Source organism: Protopterus annectens, chromosome 8.part0 (assembly GCF_019279795.1).
Source record: "Protopterus annectens isolate FY-2018-M chromosome 8.part0, PAN1.0, whole genome shotgun sequence".
In the NCBI taxonomy this organism is placed as follows: domain Eukaryota; kingdom Metazoa; phylum Chordata; order Ceratodontiformes; family Protopteridae; genus Protopterus; species Protopterus annectens.
In genome coordinates, this window is record NC_056741.1 from 151,458,662 (window position 1) to 151,483,267 (window position 24,606).

The 24,606-nt window shown below is 40.9% G+C and overlaps 1 protein-coding gene across 1 annotated transcript in view; it reads right to left on the minus strand.

Annotated features, from left to right (window-relative positions):
• LOC122808680 (alpha-2-macroglobulin-like) overlaps positions 1–24,606 on the minus strand; it is a 2,380,392-nt gene that overhangs the window by 959,892 nt on the left and 1,395,894 nt on the right. The window contains exon 13 of the mRNA XM_044079659.1: positions 15,972–16,035. Coding sequence (XP_043935594.1) covers positions 15,972–16,035 — 64 coding nt within the window. The remainder of the gene's footprint in view (positions 1–15,971; positions 16,036–24,606) is intronic.

Here is a 24,606-nt window from a genome sequence, read left to right on the forward strand (position 1 = left end):
AATATATATAAATTAACAATAGACCCACCTACACACCTACAAACACCCCCTAAACACAGAGGGGAAGAAGGGAGGGTATATTGGTTTTGGTAGACAACCGATCCATTGGTCCACATTTATGGTAGGTACAAAACTGTATTTCACATTGCATCATTGCTTGCTGCAGTACTGGGGGGCATCACTAAGCTCAGGGGCAAATCAAAAGGAGAGGAAAGGATCATGAGGAAGCAGGAACTGACAACATGAAAAAAAATAAAGACTTAGAAACCAAGGAAAGAGAGACTTAGAGTAGGAAGGTGATAATGCTTAGAGAAAGTATGCACTGAACTCCAAGTAGCCCTCCAAAAGTTCCTTAGTTGCTACCTCCACCCTGTTGAAAGTTGCTGTGATCTAGCCCCTAGTGAATGGAGGCCTAATCCCAGCTGGAATCTCCTGCTGTATGGGAAATAACAAATGTAAATGCAACACCTAATCCATCTAGAAATAGTTTGTTTTGACACAGGAAACAACTGAGAACTCAAAGCAAAAGAACAAAACAATGCTGAGACTGCCTAAAACTTAAAATCCTTATCTAAATAATGCAAAATCTTTTGTGTACATCTAAAGTATGCAAAAATAAAACCCTTTTTTATTTTGAATTGTTTAATTTAAATAAAGCATGAAAAATAGTTTGGGTAAAAGGAAGTTAAGCCAACACATTAGATCATATAGAAGAATAAGTAATGGAATGATACCCCTATCCTGCAAAAAATCAAAAAAAATCAAAAGCTAAAGGCCTGTAAAAGCTCAGAAACCCTTTTTGAGTATTTCAGTTCAACAAAAAAGCAGAGTCCAAAACAGGTTGTAGAGTAGTTCAGCAGCGTGGCAGGCTTTAAAGGTTGTAGAGTAAGTAGGAGGAGTTGAAAAAAAAAGAAAAATGAGAATGCCCAATAAAGAAGTAGCGATTCTTTGGGGTCTAAACAATGGTGGATCACAAAAGGAGCTGAAAACAATGGTGGATCAATGGTGGAGTGAGGAAATCAAAGACTGCTGAATGTGTAAATCAAATGCAAGATGAAGAAGGCACAAAAATAAAAGATCTAGAATCTCCAGATACACTGCTTGAGTCAAAAAATAAATCTCTTCCCTTTTTGTCAAAACAAAAAATGCTTCCAAGTTAAAAATGGCCATTTTCTCCATTTTCCGTACTTGCTGTCTTCTGGCTTCATGCTCAACATTTAAAACTTGCTGGAGGCCTGGCTGTTAGATGAAAGAAAGTGCTGCTTGACCAAGATGAAGAGAGGAGAGAGTCTGATGAAGAGATGGAATCAACGACCGAAGACAAGAGACAACTATTTAGAGGGTCCAGGGTTAGGCCTATTGAGGCTTCTTGGCCAGTCTTTCAGTAATGGTATCAAGTGAAACTGTCTGCGTGAGAAAAGCTGAAAAGGCTTGCCTTGGCTTGTTGAGCTGTCTTTGCTAGCCTCAAAGGCAAGAGGTGGAAAAAGAGGCAGAGGTGGAAACCATGACATTGAAAACAAAGAAAATCCAAAGACTTTGCTGTCTGGTGGTTGTGATTGTGAAGAAACATCTATGTCTGGGTGGTTTGGTGGCACATCTACTTTTGAAAAAGGAAGAGGAGTGTAGTCCACTGAGACACATGAAGATTTTGAAATACATGAAGCCACAAGGAGTTCACCACTGTGCCATTAATGATTTGTGAAACACACAGAATAAGAACCGCAGAAACCTGCCCATAAAATCATTGCTTGCCTGAGCAATGGGTAAGAATCAATCAGTGCTTGCCAAAATCATTGCTTGCAATGCAGTTGAATGGTGTGTTGTTGTCAGTTGATGCCCATGTTGATAGTGTTGTTGTTCGTGTTGCAAAATCTGAGCTGCACTCAGTTAGTATCCTTCATGAGCTTTAAGCCATGCCATGAGTCTGGCAGGCTTAGTGTGTATTCATGTATGCTTTAAGATGAGCTCCCCAAGCAATGTTCTTGTATCCACTTTCCATTTAGATGGCTACTCTGCAAATGTCTGAGAGCATCTGTCGTAGGAAATATTGCTGCTTCTGGTCCAGCAGTTTGGAATGCCTTGTCACCTTTGAATGACAGAGTCAAATCCTTAACAAAATGTTCATTCTTGCAATACATTTGTAGCTTGATGTCATAGTCCTTGGCAGTGGGTAGCACCCAGATTGAGATAGAATGTAGAAGTAGCTCTGCTGCACTTGAAGGACATTGGGAACCAAAAGCCAAGGCTGAGAGAGGAACCCTAAGGACTACTGGGAAATCCTTGCAGTCAGAAGGGGTCTTGAGGCCATCTGGAAGGCTTCAAAATTTTCTATTCTTTTGTTAGTTCTCTAGCAAAGAAGGTACTATGTGAGACTTTATTCAGTCTCACACACCTTTTGCACACAGTTAGAGAGGGGACTACACTTTCTTCTTTTCATAGAAGGTCTTCCTAGACTTAGCCCAGAATCAGGCAGACATAAATCGCAGTAGAAATGTGAATTCTTCTTAGAGAGAGCCAGAATCCACAATCGGCAGAAGTATTGATTGGCAGGCCTTTGGGCAGTAGATAAACCACTCAGTGGTAACCTTTGTGAATACTCTAAAGTTCAGCTCGAAAGCGCAGAATGCAGAGAACTGATAGTCTTATAGGCATGAGAAGATGCAAAGCTTCCTGCACTTTAGTCTTATTACCATCTAGTGGGCACATGAAGGTAAGGGTAAAGCTACCTTAACGTGACACTTGTGAACTTGAGATGTCCAGAGGTAAAAGCTGGATAAAAAAGTACTGAACTTGGTCCTGGTTCCCTTTGTGGATAGGAAAATAAGAAATAAAAATTTAAAATCCTAGGCCAAGTTGCTTTAGAGATATAACCAGCGGTGGCCTATTTGAAGTATTTGCTCTTTCTGTGTTGGCCTCTTGTCTTTGTAGAGGAGGAATGTCTGAGTAACTGAGATTGTGAGCCTCTTGCGAACTTGTCTTTGTAGAGAGGCAGGTCTGTATTGAAAGAACCCATGGTATGGAAGGCAACCCGAAATCCCCTGTTTAGATAGAAAGAGACAGTCTGCCTCCCCAGAGTGCTGCAATTTTCTTGAAAACTGGCAGCTGAAAGGCTAGCGGTGCTGCCAGCTACGATGAACTGGCAGCTGAAAAGGCAGGTCATTGGGTCTGCTTACGAAAGGTTGTTGCCCCAAGAAACTGAGGACCTGCTGCCACCCGTCTAGACCTGCCTAGACTGGGAAACTGCTTGGAGCTCTGCCCTTCCATCCGTCTTCCCCTTTACCGGCTGCTAAACTTCTGGAGGCGAATACATCCTCAGCTTAACAGTTTGCAGAATTGGCCTTGTCCTCCATTTAACTCAGGCTGCCTTCTACAGAAGCCTCAACCAGCCAACCTTCCTCCTTAGCCTTACCCTCCATTATGCGAAAAACTCAACACACAACACTATCACAAAAATCATGCGACTCTGCCTCACGAAGAACAAAACCACATCACTTAACCCTGAAGGCTACCTGCACAGCAGACACCCACAGGTTGCAAGGAATGTTTGCCATACACCCAGAGCAGGTGGCTCCAATCCTGCAACTCAACACATAATTCCCCCATGATCACCAGCTTACCCATCCTTTATCAAGACAATTCTGATATTTTAATGCAAGAATCTCCACCTTTGAAACTTAACATGTGAAAAGTGATGCAAGTGATATTGAAAGATGATAACATTCTTTTTTTATCTGCCTTCTTATCAGGATATACAGGAGGGACACTTTTGAGGGAAATCTACACCTTCACACCCCTATCAGACAGTCTCGCCTCTGCCCTCTGACTCTAGCTTCACAAAACTGAGGTTCCCCTACCCTATAATACCTGAGGGGTTTAACTGGACCCAGGAAAGGTAAATAATCAATTCAGGGAAGCCTTACCAAATAAAAATCCTCCACATCCAAGGCAGGAGTATAGCTAAAAGGAGGGAAGCAAAGTAAAAACAAGTTCCCCCTGCCTGCACACAGGAATCATAGAAATCAGACAGTTCCCATTTAAAATGCTAAAGCATGGAATGCAAGAGTCTCTGAAAATGAAAAATCCTCAGGGAATCAAAATGCAGAGTCTCTGAATCATCAAACCAGCTCAGGAAAGGGAATTCAGAGTCCATCCAAATCGAGACTTCAGGAAGGAGGGAGCTCCTGGAAAAGAGCACAAGAGAAACTTCACAGAAGGCCTAGGGCTCTGCCCCTCTACTCAGCCTTATCATAGTAATCAAATCCTCTGCCATTTGCTCAAATGTTTCTTGAAGAGAGAGGCCCCTGCATGAGGAGGAACCCTGGCCTCAAAAAACTTCGGCCCTGATCTCAGTAGCCTTGGAGAAGTTTCTTAGGCTCCCAAGACAACACAGGAGGAGGAAAGAAGCGAGGAAGCAAAGCCCCTCAGCCCTCAAAGTAGCCTTGAGAGGGATACATCCTGTAACAGTAAAGTCCTGAAGAGAGGTCCAAGAAAAGCCCTGAGCAAAACCTCGGCTCTTACTTAGCCCTCCTAAAGAACGGCATCTGTAACTGTGGTTCTTCCTACTAGGCGCTTCAAAAGTTTGTCCTTGCGTTTTTAGCAACTGAGCCCTCTAAAGAACCGCCGCCTGGAACTGCTTTACACAAAGCATGAACTAACCCGGCACAGTCTAATTTTATCAATTACAATTAGTTAACACCCGAGCATCCGACGGTATTTTATAATTACAACGCTTTCCAAACACTAACCTGGTACAGTCTAACCTCCTATGAATTCGGCGTTTCCCCAAAGAAGTACAACAATCAGTCAAGTAACGCCGCGGAAATTGCTTCAGGCAACAAGAAACAAATATTCTAGCAGGGATAACTTTTATTAGGTCTGAAACTCTGCAAGAAAAAACAGGCAACCTGCGTTTCCCATTGCTTTGGCATCCCGGACCATCAAAAAAAAAAGACTGAGGAACGGGTAATTTTTCAAAATTAGTACGCGGGGTCAACACATTAGTTTGTCAGAATGAGAACTTAATAGACATAATGAAGACATAACATTCAAGCACAAAATTTGAAAAATGACACAAGTTTGTCAGAATAAAAGCTCAACAGACATAAAGTCATAGTGTGCAAGCACAAATTATATGGAAAGCCTGATAATAGGAAGATGCAGCATTATTTACATAATAGATGATTATCATAATGATTATTGATATTCTAGAGGTCATGAAATATGGTAACCGATTATATTGGTGAAGGCACTGGATAGTACAAATAGAGAAGGGTAGGGTGTGATAGAGGGGATAGTAGGAATAGATGTGGAAAAGGTATGAGTATAACCTTAGAGGAGTATGTGTAAAGAAAAGGGAGGCGAGGGTAAGTTAGTAGTGGGGATAGAGCAGAGGTAGAAAAAGGTATGAGAGTACCTCAGCCTGGGCTCATACAGGAACAAATCCAAGCTTTGTTGAAGTATTCCTTTATAGATGTTTTGAAGGACTGCAGGTTAGTAGCAGTTTTGATACGTAAAGGAAGGCAGTTCCATAGTTTTGCCACAGAGCAGGAGTAAAGGCTTTTCAGAAGTTGACCCGACGTTCTGAATGTGGTTGACAGACTGTATGTAATGGCACAGCTAGCCACTTGATGGTGTAAATTTGTCTCTATGTAATTCTGTCATATTGACTAATGTTGCTAAAAACAGGCACGGTTATTTACCTGTGATAAGGGGACTGAAGACCAAACCTACTCTGACCTACACTAGGGACTCATGCTAACAATGCGAGGGGGTGTATGTGCCCTTATTGGCCAATGTGTGCCCACTATAAAACCCAGCAGCCTTGGGTCAATCAACTGTTGGCTGGCCGGTGTCCAGTTGCCAGCTTGGTTACCTGGGATAGCTCTGTTGAGTGGAAGTTAGACATAAAACCAATTAGCCTGCCAAATGTGAACTAAGGATTGCTACATTCAGTGTAGGTTCACTGACAGGACCCAGTTTGAAAGTGGATGACATGATAGTAAAAAGGAGGCTGGACATCTTCTGTATACAGTAGACAATATGGAAGGGCAGTGCAGCCCAGCCACTTGGACTGGGATCCAGAGCCTACTACTCAGGAGGAAATCAGACTAGAAATGGTGTGGGAATTGTGATAAAGGAGAGGCTTCAGAAAACAGTGAGGGTAGTTGTCAAAAATAGTGACAGACTCATGATAATCAGACTCCCATGCAAGGATAGGGCAATGCTCATACTCATAGCCTGTGCCCCATAGCAGGGTTGTGATGGTAAGGAAAACAGTGATTTCAAGCAGCAGTTTCAGGACCTACTAGATAAAGCAAGACAACATGAGTTGATGTTAATCATGGATGACCTGAATGCACAGACTGGGACAGACTGGACAGGATATGAGGACTGCCTGGGTCCACATGGGTTAGGCAACAGGAATATAAAAGGGGAAACCATTCTAGATTGGTTGGTTCAGGAGAAAGGAAGTTTGAATAAGGAGGTCAAAGCTAGAATCCAGCCAAATGGCACAGAGTGTCAGTTATAGTGTATGACAGAAGAATGCCAAATAAGCTGAAAAGTAAGGTGTATAAAACAGTGGTGCGACCAGTACTATTGTGTGATACAGAAACATGGGCAGCAAAGGCACAGCAGTTTTGGAAGCTAGAGGTGATGGCGATGAGGTGCCTGAGAAGGGTGGCAGGATGAAGCCAGACATGATGGGGATGAAGTGCCTGAGATGGGTAGTAGGACAAAGCTAGGCGTGGTGGAGATGACCTGCCTGGGATGGGTGGTAGGACAAAGCTAGATGTATTAGGGATGAAGCGCCTGAGATGGGTGGTAGGATGAAGCTAGACATGATGGAGATGAGGTGTCTGAGATAGGTGGTAGGATGAAGCTAGACGGGATGAGGATGAAGTGTCTGAGATGGGTGGTAGGATGAAGCTAGACATGATGGGAATGAAGTGCCTGAGATGGGTGGCAGGATGCACACTATGGTGCAGAAATGAGGACATCAGAGCAGAAGTAAAAGAAGTGCTAAATGCAGAGAAAGTCAGACAGAACAGATTTAGATGGTTCAGGCACATATGCAGAAAAGCAGAAGATAATCTGGTGAAGAAGATTTGAGACAGTCAGGAAGAAGACAAAAGGAAATGAGATGGATTGTGTAAGATAAGACTTGCTACAGTCAGGCATACTGTCGAAGAAGGTAGGAGAGCAGCAGTGAACCGAGAGAGATGACAGTTAACATAGCACCATGACCCCATGCAGAAAAACGGGAAAAAAGAGTTGATGATGTTGCAGTTGCCCCTGAGCTATATGGGTACATTTTCACAGCTTAGAATAACAGGGAGGTGGAAAAGGAGGTTTCCAGGAGCCCCTGGAAAATGGTACTACTAAAGTCTGCCCTAGACCTAGTGAAGGCATTTAGTTTATAGTGCTTTCTAATAGAAGTAGGCACAGAGGCCAGAGTTTCTGATTCTAGATTACTTCTAGAGACCAATGAGGCCAACACTTTCCAAAAAGCCACAGATGAAGCCAAGGTCCTTGTAGAGTGTGCCTTGACCATGTCTGGAATAGTTCTGTTGTGGTGGGAATAACAAAAGGTTATAGCTTGAGACAACCATTTGGAAATAATATGTTTTGACACAGGTTGCCCCTTCTTCTTAGCTTCACAAGAAATGAACAACTGATCAGAAGTTCTGAATGATTTTGTTCTGTCAAGATAGTACCTGAGTTGTCTGTATACATCCAAGACATGAAATATCCCTTTCCCTCATCTTGGGGTTCTGGAAAGAAAACGGAATCATTTGGCTTAATGAAAACTCAAATACCCCTTTAGGCAGAAAAGAGGGATTATTTATTAAAGAAGTCCTGTCTCTGTGAAAAATGACATAAAGGTACCTCAGCATAAATGCTTGAAACTGAGATGCTCTTCTTGCAGAGGTCAGAGCAATCAGCAAAACATATTTCCATGTTAAGAACCTCAAGTCAGCCACATGTGCTCGTTCAAAAGAGCACGTTTTAGCTTCCTTAATACAAAATTAAGATCCTAAGGAACAATCACCAGTTACTGTAGAAGCATTTTATAGCACCCCTTTCAAAAATACTTTCATAAGAGAATGCATTAAGAGAGAGGGATCCATGGGCAGACATACTGAAAAAGGACGATGAATGAACCTTGAAAGAGGAGTATGACAGGCCATAGTATAGTAATTCACACAAATACTGTAAAACTAGAGAAACACTAGCCCTCAATCAGTGCTGGTTGTTTTGTTTGCACCAACTAGAAAACTTTTCTGTTTGCTTAGATATGATTTTCTAGTAGAACACTTTCTTGCCTCCATTAGTATTTGTTGCATGTCCTCAGGAAAAAAAGGTGCCTAAAAGTTATCTGGCTGTTATCCAGGCAGTCAGTTGTAGTTATTTTGGGTCAAGGTATATCAAATATCCCTGTACTTTTATGAGTAAATCCAGTCTGTGATGAACCTTGTGGTAATTCCCCCTGGCCAATTCCAAAGAAGGGAGAAAAATCCAGTCTGTGATGAACCTTGTGGTAATTCCCCCTGGCCAATTCCAAAGGAAGGGAGAAAATACAGTCGTGCAAGTAAACTTCCATAGCAGTGGATGTTCAAAGTTTCACTGTTGCAGTATACTTAGCTATATGGGGTTATATCTTGCACAGGTTATATGAGGTGGCCAGCTTAAAAAGCTTCAGGGCACCTTCCATGCACCCAAACCATCAGCCAGTTCAAGTCCCTGTCCAATCTATCTTGCTATTTTAAAATTAGTGGCTCCCCAGTTAGATAGCTAAAGTTTAGTTACCCCCTTCTTTAACATCTAACTTAGTGCACACTGCAGCTCTTACAACATTAACCCATTTTTCCATCTTATCTTTAAAATCTGCAGCATTTACTCCATGACCACCAATTATTGGAGAGCACACATTCTGCCTTTCAGTAGTCATCTTGGGATTAGTGCTTCTATGTTGCTCCTGATAAGAGAAGGATCACAGGGACATTACTTCCTGGAGACCGCTGATCACCACAAAGCCTAATAACTGCTTTATAGGTGCCAGCTTGGAATTTGTGCTTATATTTTGTTCCTGGTGAGAGAAGGAGCAGAGTGCACTGATTCCTGACTGTTTCTGGTTGGGCAGTCTGTTTGTGGTTGACATTCCTGATTGATCTGGTTGCTATTCAGGACATCTACTGTTGCAGGAAAAGGCTATGACACAGCCTACAGAACCTTACATAATCTGGGACAAGACTGTGGATCACCAAACAGGCTGAGGACCACTTCTCATCTTTGAACTGGTGCTAATGTTTTGCTTCTGGTGAGAGAAGAAGCAAAGGAGCATTGTATCCCAGCAGAGTGAATCTATGCTGAGACCAACACTAGTAGTAGCCAGGCAGAGCAATTCACATGATTCCCCTCTTTTCATCATTCTTGACAGGCTAATTCTTTGTTTTCAGTAAGTACTGCTTGATTTGTTTCTTACTTCAGAATATCTGCCTAAATACCTCATCCATAAATCATCAGGGTCTACTTATTAATTTCCCCTCAAGTGTTTAGCAGTGCCCTGTATAGACACAGACATCTCGAGTGACATTTTTCCTGTAAAAAAAGCATGACTGAAATTTCACTAATAAAATAGCAAAAGTAACACTGGTAAAATAAGCCAGAAGAAACATCAGCTTTAATGCAAATAACAAAACTGACTAAGCACTTTCACCCACCATCGGGCTTCATCAGAGTCAGTAAACAGTGCAACAATAATCACTTGAATACCAAATTGAAACAATGCAGCTTTAATGCAAATAACAAAACTGACTAAGCGCTTTCACCCACCATTGGGCTTCATCAGAGTCAGTAAACAGTGCAACAATAATCACTTAAATACCAAATTGAAACAATGAATCAATCACGAGTACCGTAATACAAAAAAATTAACCCACCAACATCGAAATTCATTCAGCTCAAACACTTGTATATACTTAAACAGCATAAATAAATACATGAATATACTTGTTAAATAAATAATGTCAAACTTATTGAAGAGTGTAAAACTGTTACATATTAAAATTCTATAATAAAAATGGGTGATCATGAAATGTATTATGAAAATATGGTGTGCTTTATATAAACTGAGATTTGAGTTTTAATACACAGGCTGTAGAAATACTTTCATTAATGCCTGGTGCATTAGATGCATCCAGGCGTAACTGCCACAGACATTCCCTGACTTCAGGTAAGGTTTTGAAATCTCCCCCAAAATCCTTCTTATGTAGCTTGTCAATAACAAAGAATAATATTTTTTTTAAAGTTAGTACAGACCTTGCTGTGATTAAATAGGGCATTGGTAGTTTTCTTATTCTTAATCTTAATATTCCTAGTGTGTTCCAATATACGAAGTCTGAGTTTTCTTGTAGTCATCCCAACGTAAAACGCAGTACATGATAGGCATGTAGCCACATAGACAACCATCTTTGTATTACAGTTACAATGTCCTGGATATCTTAGTGTTCTCTTGTAACTGCAAATCTGCACATAAGGTCCATCATTAATGTATTTACACACACTACATATACCGCATTTACTCACACGTGAGGGTCTATTATCGTAGCTCGTAGTATTTTTCTCAAACAATTCTTTTAAATTAGAACCTCTGCTATTAATAAACCTGTGAGCTATTCCTAGTGTATCTTTAATTTCTTGAGTAAAAACACTATCCCACACAGCATTCATGATATTCTTTACTTTTGACCCTGTTGGGTTAAATCCATGACCATGCCACAGGAATAATTTTGACTGGGGTTGTCATTAACAGAAGTGTTGACATTATCTTGTTTTCTGTTGTTATTCATAAGGATGGGCATAAAATCACACAATCTTCTCCTCTCAATCTCTGTACTGTATTTATAAAGTAATTCCATCGGATATCCTCTATTCCTAAACATATCCATTAAATGTGTCATTTCAACTTTGAAACAGGTTTCCTGACTTATCAATCTGGATATCTGTATCATTTGCCCCTTTACCACATTTTTCTTTTGGTGGTTGGGGTGGCAACTACCATAGTGCAAAAAGGAATTACTATATGTTTTTTGCAGAAAATTTTACAGTTTATTCGAAATTTCACCAATACCTAGTTGCACACAGGACAACTAGTTTGCACTGATAAGCACTGCTCACAGAGTTGTACACCGGATACTCCTGACATTGCTTTATATTATTACTTTAACTGTCTAATCAATAAAAAAGGATCTTTTGCCATGAATATGAACTTTCCCACTATCTCTGTTACTAGCTTGGTGGATATGGGCATCCTGAGACAATGCAGAAATTGCCTCATGTTTACTGACAATCAGTTAATTCTCAAACAAACTGCTATGGCATGTGAGAGATGTATTTGCACAATGTCACTGGATGCAAAGTTCTCACATAAAAGTGCTGTTAATGTCAATACGGTTGTCAGAAGTACACACACTGCACCCATTACACACAATACATAGCAGACATATAGACCTACATATGCCGAGGCACTTAAACATAACATTTCTAAACCCCAAAGACCTCCTAGAGAAAGTATACATAGCAAATACCCTCAGCAGCTCCAAATGCACTCTTTCAAAACAAGACCCACATCAGCATATACAGCCACATCTCATAGAGCCTCTACTTCTTAGCCCATAAGTCAAGTACCACATAATCCAATGTTCTGGTCAATGGAGACTCCATTGTGACAGATGCTAATGTCCCTCTCACCAGATTGACTACGGAGAAAGTCATGGTCAGTTGCTTATAAGGGGCTAGGATTTGCCACATTACGCATGCACTCAGGTCATTCAACTGCAAGTACTGGTATGACTCAGTCATAGTCCATGTGGTTGTAAATGACCTGAGACATACCTCCCTAGACTATATGAAGTAAGACATCATGGAGCTCTCATAATGTGTGTCCCAGGCTGGCATGAGCTTGGCATTGAGCAGGATTTTTTTACCTCTCCAAGGATGGTGCCACAATACAAACAAAAGATGACTGACTTTAATAATTGGCTTAGTTTCTGGTGTCATTCTAAGGGGTGCAGTATTTGTCAAAAAGGAAGTAGATAGTCAACAGATCATGTTGCTTTGCCTGTGATGGTCTGCACCTCTCCCCTCTAGGCTTTGAATATTAGCTAAAAATGTTGTCTTCCCCATAGTGCCTTTTTAGGCAATGCCAAACTGAAAGTACTTCTGACACAACAAATCAAAACAAGAACATTTAAAGGTATGACTGCTCAGTGCTAGGAGTCGAAATAAAAAACTCCATGCCCTAGAAGCTCTCTTCACCCTGGAAAATGTTGATGTCTGTGCAATCACTGAGACATGGTTTAAAGCCAAGGAGAGCACACCAGCATCACAAGGTTATAATGCCTTCCACACACTTAGAACAACTACTACACTGACAGGGACTAAAGGTGGAGGTGTCTCAATTCACATCAAAAATAAATATACTGCAAGGTTGGTCAAACAAGACAATGCACTTGAGTTTCTCCATGTTCAAACACCATACGAAAAATCCAATACCACTTCCTTGCAAGGAGCAGATCCCCCTCTATCACACAGGAAACATGTACCGTGTATTTAACCTTACTGGGAGCACTCACCATCCAATCCGATACAATATTCATGGGTGATTTTAATTACCCTACTATTAACTGGGAATATTATACGACACCAAACATACAGGCACAATGATTCCTGGATCTTGCAATCATAAACTCCTTGGAACAGATTGTTAATACACAAACCAGGGGTGCAACCATACTGGATCTGGTCCTCAGTAATACGGCAGAGTGCTGCACACCTCCCAGAGTAGTGTCTTCTCTGGTAAGGCCAGATCACAAGTTATAGCAAAAACTAGGAGGTGCAGCACCTAGCAGGATGAAACCACTCTCATCAAATAAACAAACCATTCAAAGAACAAATAAAGTCTACCAAAGCCAAATTTGAGGTAAATTTGGCCTCCCAGGCCAAGGACAGCCACAAGGCATTCTTTAGCTACGTCCGTAACCTCAAAGGCAATACACGATTGTGTGCATAGATCATTGTAAATGGAGCCACCTATACCGAGCCAGAAGATACAGCAAACCTACTGGCCAACAAATTCAGCTCCAACTTTCCACCTCTCTCTCCCCCTCAACCTTCCCTCAGGAAATACTATCAAATATAATTCCCCTGCTATCACCAGGGAACAGGTCCTTAAGATCTCTTTAAGGCCAAGAACACTGCATTAATGGGCCCAGAAAATATCTCAGGGTGTCTTCTAATTAGCATGAAACATGACTTATCAGGCCCTCGGGAATTGCTGTTTAACTGTAGCCTCCAAACAGGCTTTTTGTCTCATGAAATTAGAACAGCAACAGTCATCCCATTGAACAAAGATGGGCCATCTAGAGACCCTGGAAACTAGAGCCCCATAAGTCTCACTAGCCTCATATGCAAAGTCATGGAAAGAATTATCATGGAAATGATAATGATATAGTAAACCTCTAGACTCTGGACCCAAACCAATTTGTTTTTGTCTAGGACAAGTCATGCCTACTCAGCCTGGTGGATTTCTCTGAGAAGGTCACTGAAGCAATGGATGAGGGTAAAATGATTCATACTGCCTACCTTGACATGGCCAAAGCATTTGACAATACCCCACTGGGGCATTGTTGACAAATTCAAGAGGTTAGGTACAAATCCTTATGTCATCTGATAGATAGCCAACTGGCTCGCAGACAGGGCCCAGGAAGTTAGAATTGGGACGCCCACCTCTACAAAGAAGTCACAAGTGAACTCCCTCAGCAATCGGGCCTGGGACTGCTCCTTTTGGTTATTACCTTCTCTGAAGTGAAGGCCAATGTTAATGGCCTCTGGCTGAATAAATTTGTATATGATTGCAAACTAGGAGCTGTCAATGAATCCTACACCAAAATCTCCAGGAAGAGCTGACACAGACAAATAGCTGGTATCAAAGCCATAGACTACAACTAAATGCCAAAAATGTATAATAGTATCCTTCGGTAAGTCATCCACCCCTTGTAACTATCATATTGACAACACACCCCTTAGAGTTGACCCAGTAGTCAGGGACTTAAGGACACGAACAGACAGTAATCTAGCCTTTGGCGATCACATGTCTACAGCAGTAAGGAAATTATTCTAAGTTGCGCAACTTAAAAACAACGGTATGGCATCCAGATCTAAGGAAGTCATTGTTCCACTGTATTCCATGTTCACCAGACTTATCATTGAGTACAATGCTCCCTTTGGTATGTACCTAAGCAGGCATATCCAACAACTGGAACATCCACTGAGGTTCCTCACTAAATGAATACAGGGCATAAGTAACACGTCCTCTGCAGATCGCCTCAAGGCCCTATCCCTGTATTCTGTCTCCTACAGGCTGTTGACGGGAGATCTATGCATGGCATAGAGGATATTGTCAGACACCACTCTGATGGACCTCTTGCATATCCACAAAACAAACAGCACCAGAATTACTCATTCTAAAGACTTAAACCTTGCCTGTGATATAAATAGGACCTGCTGGAGAGACAAGTATGTATCCCAGAGACTCTGGAACAGGCTCCCCATACATGTGAAGCAGAGCTCCTGTCTAACCCAACTGAAGTGTAACATGAACAACTGGATGGGGAACAGGAAATTCATCCCTAGTTTGGCACATACGTCTCTAATGGACGCAGGCAGCCTGTAACCGGTTCCCCAGCACCAGTTCTCCCAAGCCCTGCTTACACTTATCAAGCGCTATAACCAAGATTATTCTGCTTCCAGCGTGGTCCTTTTTCTCTCTTTTTTTATTACACTTATCAAGTGTACCAGAACTTGTCAGAGATTTGCAATGCATGTCTAGGCTTAGAAAGGTCCTTGCGGTCATTAGCCTAGTAAACACCTATGAATTTATAAAAATAAGCTTGGGTGCTAAGCTCATCACAGCTTCTATGCCAACAGAGAGAGAGGAAGGTTGAGCCATGAACAGACAATGCTAGGAGCAACAAAATGTAGATGTCCACACCCTGGCAAAAACTGCACAGCAAAAGACAAGGGAGATGGAGGGAGGGAGTACAGTAAAAAGCATTTTAAACACTTTCACCAGCCCCAAAAGGTAAACAAACTGTTTCTCCACAGAAAAACAAGTTTTCAACAAATTCTTACACAAAAGTAAAAAAGTGCACTCCCATTTAAAAGTTGAAAAAAGTAATAAGGCAGTCGTTTGTTACGAAAACTCAGTTTAAACAGCATTAAAAGTAACATAAAGGGTTTTTTTCCTCAAGGGAACTTATCTGCCCAGTAACAGAATAGCATTAGCTGACTGTCAGACCTCAAAAGCCCACATAGGAGCACCCTTCTCGGCAGGAGGAAAGCTCTGAAGGACTTAACACCCAAATCTGTCTTCTTAGTTAGTGCAGGTCAAGCTAATTGTTTAGACATATGAAAGGAGGCCTGAAGATTTGGAAGCTGGGCTGCTGTTATATCTAATGAAGGATGTGACCAATGTAAATTTGGTTACCGCAGCAGTGATCAATATGAAGAAATTCAAGGTAGATGACATGGAACAAGCACACATTTTGTGCTTACAGTATTAATATTTGACAGCAATACAGGAACACATACACACACACACACACACACACACAAACCAGAATCATTTCACTGTGCCATATTCTGAATAATAATGTTGTATCTTTCGGCTTTTCCCAGTTAGGGGTCGCCACAGCAGAACTCCGGTCTGCTAATGATTGGTAGTAGATTTTTACATACCGAATTGCCAGCCCTGACGCACAACCTATAACGAAGGTACACTCATTCACGCATGTCTCCACACAGAAGACGCTTTAGCTGAGAATCGAACAAGACAATGTCTTACTGTGTAATAATAAAAAAAAAATACAACAGAATATGTATGTAATTATTTCATTACTGTGCATACTCACTGCCACTTGGTCCTATATTGCTCTGTTTCTGCCCATCTAGAACAATTCGTCTTCCTTCCATGACCTGTAATAGATGTGTATCTTTATGAATGCCAGTACATTCCATAGGATGTCAGTGCACACTCCAACATTTCATTCTTACACATGTTTCTTGGTACCTCATCTCTGCTCCTGCTTAATGCTTACCTAGATCTATCATCCCTTCTTCTCCTTCCCTTCTGCTGATTTCATCATTTCATTATGCTTTACAAATATCTCCATGGAATTTGGGAACTTTTACTTAATATCTATTTCCTGTTTCTAGCTGCTGTTTCACTCTTTTTTTTTTTCAAAATGGCAGCAATTTTTGTAAAATTATTCATGTTTTCCTCTAATCAAGTTTGCAAGTATGCACTATTCTTTATCGCATGTATTTATTTATTTATTGCATTTGTTTACCAGGAAAATCCACTGGGCCTTGGAGAGCCCATTTTCAGTGCAGGCCCGGGGAGAAAAGCTCCACATACAAATTATACAGAAAATACAATTTCAGTTACATAAATGGCTACAAGGCTATACAGTAACAATAATAGGCAGGAGTTTAAGATAACACAGTATAATGTAGATGTAACATTTTATTACGTGGATAACAACACTGTCACTTGTTTACTTCTCTTATCATGTTTTGTTTCATTTAATATAACCTCCTACTGCATGTATATAAATGGGCAATATTTGTCCTGAAAATGTCTCAGGTCAACACAATAAAAAAAACTAAAGCAAAAAACACAAATATCACTGAAACACATTTAAATGTACAAATTCACAATAAATAGTTGTTTGGTGCTGCAGGGGAAAAAAAAGCTTTGAATGAAAACTGAGATTTATACCCTTCACAAAATGTTCATGTGAAATAGCTATTAAAAGACTGGTGTCTAGGCACTGAAAATCATGAAAAACACAGTGCTACCTTGCTAGATTAAACTTTGATTTTTAACTTTGGAGATTTCCTGTCTAGCTTTCTCATAGTTATAGCATTCTATATTTGCGATTTTACCCTACAAAGTGAAGTACTAATTTTCTTGCCCAGAGAAAAGTTTTACACAATAAAATGGTGTGATATCTAGTTAAGGACATCTTCTAGCTTTTATTAGAGATGTCAAAATACTTTATGCACTGTATACATGGGTAAATATCAAATCCCTGGCCCAAGTAGTAAACATTTATAAAATTATGAAACCAAGCAGTCAAATTAAATAAAGGTTCATGCTCTTTTGTGGATATTTCTGTACAGACTTTTTAACATGCCTACCAAATCAGCAAACTTCATAAAGAGTAGAAATGTACTGATGCATCTCACCTGCATGTAGCAGTTCATTAGGATTCAGAAACACTATGTCTGCTATTGTGGCTAGCCCTTTTCTGCTTACTGTTCATGTATAACGAGCCCCAATGCTCATTAACAATGAATGCAGCCAGGCAAGTGTCAGTGACGAGCATTTCATTAAATATCCTGGCTGTGGTCACAGCAGGCACTGTGGAAAGATTATGCAGGAGTACGGTGCATCCATAGGGGAGTACAAGCAGCAGTAATGCTCATCCATCAAGCACAACCTCGAGGGTGCTAGGCATGATCCTGTATGTACAGCTGCAGCAAGACAAAAAAGTTATGTTGCAGCCTTACAGGGTCATGAGGCTCTTGTGCTGATCTCTTTTCTGACCCAATGATATTAACACATAGAGTAGATAACTTATTGAAGATAGTAAGGAAATTAAGATGACATTAGGTGGTTACAGTAGGTAGCAAGGTAGCAGGGCCACACAGAATAAAAATATAACACAGATAAGTCTGCGAAGGGCGGTAGCTATGCAATCAAGGATGTGGAAGACAACAGAGAAGGGGCATCAGACACACACAGGAAAAACAGTGGTACAGTTGGTGGGGGTAGAGGTAAGTTTGACAGCTGGCGACACTACTGTCTTTGATATTTCTGGAGGTGATGTAATAGACACTGGTGGTGACGCACCAGGCTTGAATGGTGGCAGAGGTTGTGGTCTGGATGCTGCAGTATATAAATGTGACATAAATGAAGAGGAAAAATGTAAAATCAATGCATAAATGGGTATGGGACAGAAAAGTACAAATCCACTGACCAAATGCATGTACATCATCATCAGAGTTGACCACTTAACCTGCACTATAATGCAAAAGTCAGGAAACAACCACACTACTTTAACAATGATATGCCAGTATGCAACCCCTAAGACAACTGAACCCACAACCTTCATGGGTTGTACTGTCTAAGGCTGAGCTAGCATAGCAGTCACATTAAAAACCTTCACAGAAACATAACAGTTGTGTGTCAGATACTTGTTTCATTTTCAAGCTGAGCTGCAGCAGTATCACACAAAGCCTTCAGTTAAATGCACAGTAGTTGTATTTCAGAGACTTACAGAATCAAAGAATAAAAGAGACAAAAAGCATACATCCCTGAGGGGACTTGATCACCAAACCTTCATCATTTACAAGTACAATGTTCAAGGGACTTCATTTACAGCAGTAAACAAGCAAAAGCCTTCAGGGGAACAAGCAGTAGCTGAATGACACAGACTTGCAGAATGACAGATTAAGACATTTAACAACACCAGATCACGGTCAAATGGGGCTCTAGGCAGGGTAATGGATCAGCCCCGCCCACACACCAGAACCCCCCCCCCCAGCCATTCCAGTGTCCCATTATTGGCTATTTCTCCCCAATACCATATACCCTGTTCAAACCTGAAAGTGTGCATATTATTTTATTATTTACCTTTACAATGATTAGAGATAGTTAAAACTTTTACTTCAAATTTTATACCACAAACACGGATAGACATTTGCTACAAAAAAAAAACTGTCTCACAATGAGAACAGACTTAGCATGAACAATAAGCTTATCTGCCCTTGAAACTCACATTCATTGAAACAGCCAGCATTGAAATCCACATTCAAAGAAAATGCATCTGGCCAGTGGCAGATTAAGTTTACCTTTGAGCTGTTGTCAAACTACAGGCCCCTTGGACACATTTTTAGGACCATGCATACATGCATGTGCTCTCATATGCACCATACTGACTGTATTAAATTATATTCCTTGTATAATATAGCTCGACTTGTTAAGAGTGTGTTTTAAATTTATGTTTGAACATTTTTGCAGTAAGCAATGAAACAAAGTATATGAACCAACAATGAGAAAACTACCCATTACAGAACATTTCAACCACAAAAGCCCACTCAAACTTCTGTCATTAAAATCCACCAATATCAGTAAATATAAACAATCTCTGCAGAAGTAAAAGTCATATGAATAATTACACATTAAAGAAATCTAGAACTAATGAAGAGGTTGTTGCTGGCAAAATTTACATTTCAGTGTTTCATGTACAAATTCAAATCTTGCTGTCTTTGAAGAATAAATTGCCCATGTTACATTAAAAAAAGAAACTGTTGGTAGGCTGGTAATATTGCTACACAGAACAGCTGTCAAACTGGCAACAGGTTCATCGTTACTAGGCATCTCATCCAAAGGAGAACATACTGAGGAAATGCAGTATACCCATCCCACTTAAAGGGCACTGCAACATCAGCACTCCCCTGACATGATGCAAGAGTAAAACCCACAGCCTACTGTACCAAAGGCAAGTGTGCTACCTGTTGGGCTACCAACACTGCTTTCAATGTTGATAGCATAAACACTGATGATGGACATTTGCTAAGCAAACAGTTGCACATTGAAAATGGACTTAGCATGAGCAACAATAAACTATTACCATGAAACTCAACATTCCTTGAAAATACACTGAAACCTCAACATTGCCTGAAAATGTACAAAAAGTCAACAGTCCTTCAAAATGCACTGAAACGTAACAGCCCTTGAAAAATCACTGGCTGCTGGTAATTGGTGTAGAGGATTCAAGGTCTAGTATCCTGTAAGCAAGGTACAGGGTTTGAGCCTGAATTATTTAACCAACCTCCCATCCCTGATTGGTGAAATTTACACACACACACACACACACACACACACACACACACACACACACACACACACACACACACACACACACCTCCCCTAACCTGTTCTGCCACTCGGAATCCACTGCTCACTACGGCAACTCTCAATAACTGCTTGGAATCCTCTGCTTGCTATGGCAGCAGCAACTTTCAATAACTGCTCAGCAACTCTTTTCTGCTGCTTGCAATCCTCAGTTCGCTACTGTAACTCTTAATAACTGACAGACAAGATCAACAAAGTATATGGTAAAAACAATGAGGGAGAGGGAATACAATGGTTAGGAGACATCAGACAAACGGAGGGGAGACAATGGTGAGTGGAGGACCGTACAACCAACAGAGGTGAACACTGACACAAAATGGAGGAGACCTGCAGGATGGAGGATAGGATGGGATTCTGCGGCTGCAGTCCCTGCCAGCTTTGATATAGTGGAAGACTACTTATCACCCTGTGTATCACCAATACTGAGCACTGGTTCAGAGTGTGAACAGGTATGTGACTCATTGAGTCACTAGGTGAGATTCTCCATATGGCAAATTTGAGCATCTAACCTACTATCATGTATTGCCCCCCCCCCCACACACACACACACACACATACATGCACACACATACACAATGTCTGCCAGCTGCTACTGATGATAAAAGTGTCACTTCCACTGGCACTGCTACTGGCAGGTACAACAGTCTCTGCATCCATTGCAGGGCTACTTTAGTTTGTGGTGCAGGTAGGGCAGACGTTATTGAGGTGACTGTAGCAGGCTGGGACCTGGATGTTGGGAATACTTCTGGTAGTGGTGGTGTTGGCTCTGCTGTTGCCACCATCTGTGAGGGGGTTGACAGGCCTTGCCTGAGGGATAGGTTCAGGTCGTGAAGTTGATACACAAAACAGTAAAATAAATGTAGAGAAACAAAATAAATGTATGTAATAGAAAGGATAGGGGTTGGGAGGGTGGCCTAATGGTTAAGGTGTTTGCCTTGCAAGCACAAGGTGCAGGGTTTGAGTCTCACAAGGGATAACTGGCTAGGCTTAAAATGGCTCACAAGGGCAGTTAGCTTAGTACTAATCTATGAACCTATGAACCTATGATAGCGACACAGCATAGAGAAATGCAACTACAATTAAAAAATAAAGCTAATATGTACTTGTTGCATGATTAATTTACACCTAATATACTTGGATGACTAACACACCTCCCAAGTTAACAAGGCTGTTAGCATAGACAGTTAAGAGAGGGACCTAAACCCATAGCTTCTGCAAGGCAAAGGATTAATTTGATGATCTACCTGGACAAAGGAGGAGGGGTATGTTGTCCAAGCCACAGTGCAGGGATGTCTGAGACAAATCTACAAAGAAATAGTGCTGCTTAGACATATATTTCACTCACAGGTTAAAAACAAAGGAAACAAATATATTAACAAAGATTGTTCATGACACATATATCAATCCACCCAAAAACATTCTTCATACATATTTCCCATGTATAATGCTATATTTATACTGTACATACTGAAGTAAATATACTCAACCCAGCTCTGTCTTGGACATTGCCTTTTCACTTCAATGTCTTCAGGGGCTAGAGAAATAAAAAGAGCACAATGTAATACCTGTGTATGACTCACAGTGGCAGGTTATACATGTAGCTACGTTCTAGTTATGTCACATTGGTGGTATCTGCTGTTTAATGTTATCCTCCTGTTGGCCTAGGAGTTTAAGATTGCAGAACCTCATGTCATTGTAATGGTGATGGCAATGGTCCCCCATGCACGAGATGCCAGTGGGCCTAAATTATTCCAGGTGTCAGACTTAAACTGAAGTCCTTAATAGCCATCCTGCAGGAGCCTCTGGTTGTAATCCTTATAGAAGGGGTAGAGAAAGATTTTTGATCCCTCATCACATTACTTCTTCTCTCTTATAGGAGCACTAACCTCTCCATCTCCAGCCATGATGTCTCACCTTGAAGAATCTCAGTGAAAAATGGTAGAATATTGGCATTCAATGCATGTCTTGTGTTTCACATATAAAGTAAAGGTTATGTACCCACCATAACTATGCATCTGTGTTGTCTATTTTCATTCTTCTTCAATGAATGAGTCTCAGATCCAACCCTCAGATCTGACTTGGCCGCTTTTCCACTTGATTTTAGGATCTGACTCTCGAATTCCTCACTTTATCCACAATGCCCCTGACCACGGTAACACCTCAGATCAAGTTTCCTGCTATTATATAACTATCCAAATATGGAGCAAGTTAATAATAATGAGGCAGAGAAATAGTATATTAACAGAACAGGGCCTCAAACAGGAACTGGGTCTATAACACTTTATTAAATTGCTATTCCTCAAACTCCTGTTTATCGAACGGCATTTCAGTGAACGACAAAATCTTTCCCGGGGTAAGGAAGCACTTCACCATAGGCACACCAGAACAGAAATTGCATAAAATCAAACCCACCTAAGTGGGGGGCTTCACCCCCACACCCCCTAACTATAAATACCAACTCTGAGATCACACTACAGTTGGGAAAAGGGCAAATATGTGGTGTTGGCCAAGTGCTTCCTTACCCTGGGAAACATTTCGTCGTTCGCTGAATTGCCATTCGAAAAACAGGAGTTTGATGAATTGTTATTCACTGAACAGCAATTTGATAAAGTGATACAGACCCACAGGAACTGTGGTTTCTAACAATCATCATCAGGTCACTCCCAAAGACATGGAAAGGGGGAAGGTAGGAGGGAAGTTGAGGAAGAATGAAAATAGACAACACAGGTGCATATTTATAGTGAGTACATTACTTTTATATCTGATGATATAATTTTCATTTGTTCCTCAATTAATGTAACAGATTCTCCAGCTATGGTAACCTTGGGTGGCCCTCATGGAAAGATATTCCGGAAAACTGCAGAACTGAATGCAGCCCTGTTTCTGGAGATGATATCCAACTTGTAATGAGCAATAAAGGTATGAGCATTAGACCAAGTGGTAGCTGCACAAATATCATTAGTAAAAGCTCTGGCCCAAAAGGCAGCTGAAGTGGCCACTGACATAGCTGAGTGTTCATTTGGCTGTTTTGGCAAGGTTAAACCTCTTGAAAAATAAACATAAGAAATACAATCTGTTATCCATTTGATTAGTGTAGTTCTAGATACTGTTTTTCTCAACATGTTATTGGCAAAGAAAACAAACAATTGGTCAGTAATTCTAAATTCTTTTGTCCTTTGAAGATAGAAATTAAGTTGCCTATGTACATCTAACAGGGGAAGCATGTATTCTCCTTTATTGTGAAATTTAGGAAAGAAAACAGGCACGTTGATCACTTGGTTGATATTTGCTTCAGAGACAATTTTTGGTATAAAGGAAGGATTAGTATGTAAAGTAACCCAATCTTTAGTGGAAAATTAAATAAGGTGGTTTTGAAGAGAGTGCTTGGAGTTCAGAAAATCACCTTGCAGAAGTTACAGCCACAAGAAAGACTGTCTTCCAAGAAAGAAATCTGAGATCTGCTTTAGCCAAAGGTTCAAAAGGGATCATATCAAACTCCACAACACAAGTAAGATCCCAAGGTGGAGTGAGATCTTTTATCAGAGGTCTCAGTAAAAAAGTACGTTTACTGAATGTTTTACATAATTTTGATGAGGCTAAAGAGCAAGCATTATCTCCGATGTGATAGTTGTAAATGGCTGCCACCTGAACTTTGTGGAAAAACTAGCACCATTTCGAAAAACAGAGGCACTAAAATAGTGAGGACTGCAGTGGTGAAAGGATCCAGTTCTCTCTGCTGTGCCCAAAAAGAAGATCTCTTTCATTTACTCTTATAAATCTTTCTTGTTGAGGTTTCTGAGATGAGAATAAAATTTGGTGAACAGGAGAGAAAATCCTGGAATGTTTAGCCATCACTGGAACTGGAGAAACCATGTGGTCAATCTGAGGCCTGTAATCTCCAGAAGAATCATCCCTAACAAGTGTGAAAAAAGGTCTGGACTGGGGTCCAGCCTCCAAGGTGGACATAGTAGGTGAGACCAAAGGAAGGGGAATCACACTTGCCGAGGCCAGAAGGGGGAAATGAGGATTGCTTTGCTCTTCCACCAGAGAGCTTTCTGAAGGAATTTGGGGATTACAGGTAGGGGAGGATAAGCATATAGAACACCGGAGGGCCAAACATGGACAAGAGAATTTCTTGGTTACTGTCCCTGAGGGGTAATTAGGGCAAAGAACTTGCTGCATTTGTTGAGGGAAGAGGCAACTAGATCGCAGCAAGGGTGACCTCATTTGAGGAAGATCATATTTACCACTGAATGATTGAGAGACCACTTGTGAGGTATCATCAGGATAGTTCTGTTGAGCTTGTCTTCTAGAATGTTTGACTTCCTTGGTAGGTGCATTGCTACAAGAAAGAGGTTGGAGGAGATTGACCATTGTCAAACTCTTGCTGCTTCTCGGCAAAGGGGGTAAGATCTGGTTCCCACTTGTTTGCTGAAATACCAAACTACTGACATGTCGTCCATCTGGATAGCAATTGTCCCTAGAGGAAGAGAGTTATGAAAGGCCTGCAAAGCTAAAGGGACCACTCTCATCTCTAAGACATTTATATGCAATTTCGTCCC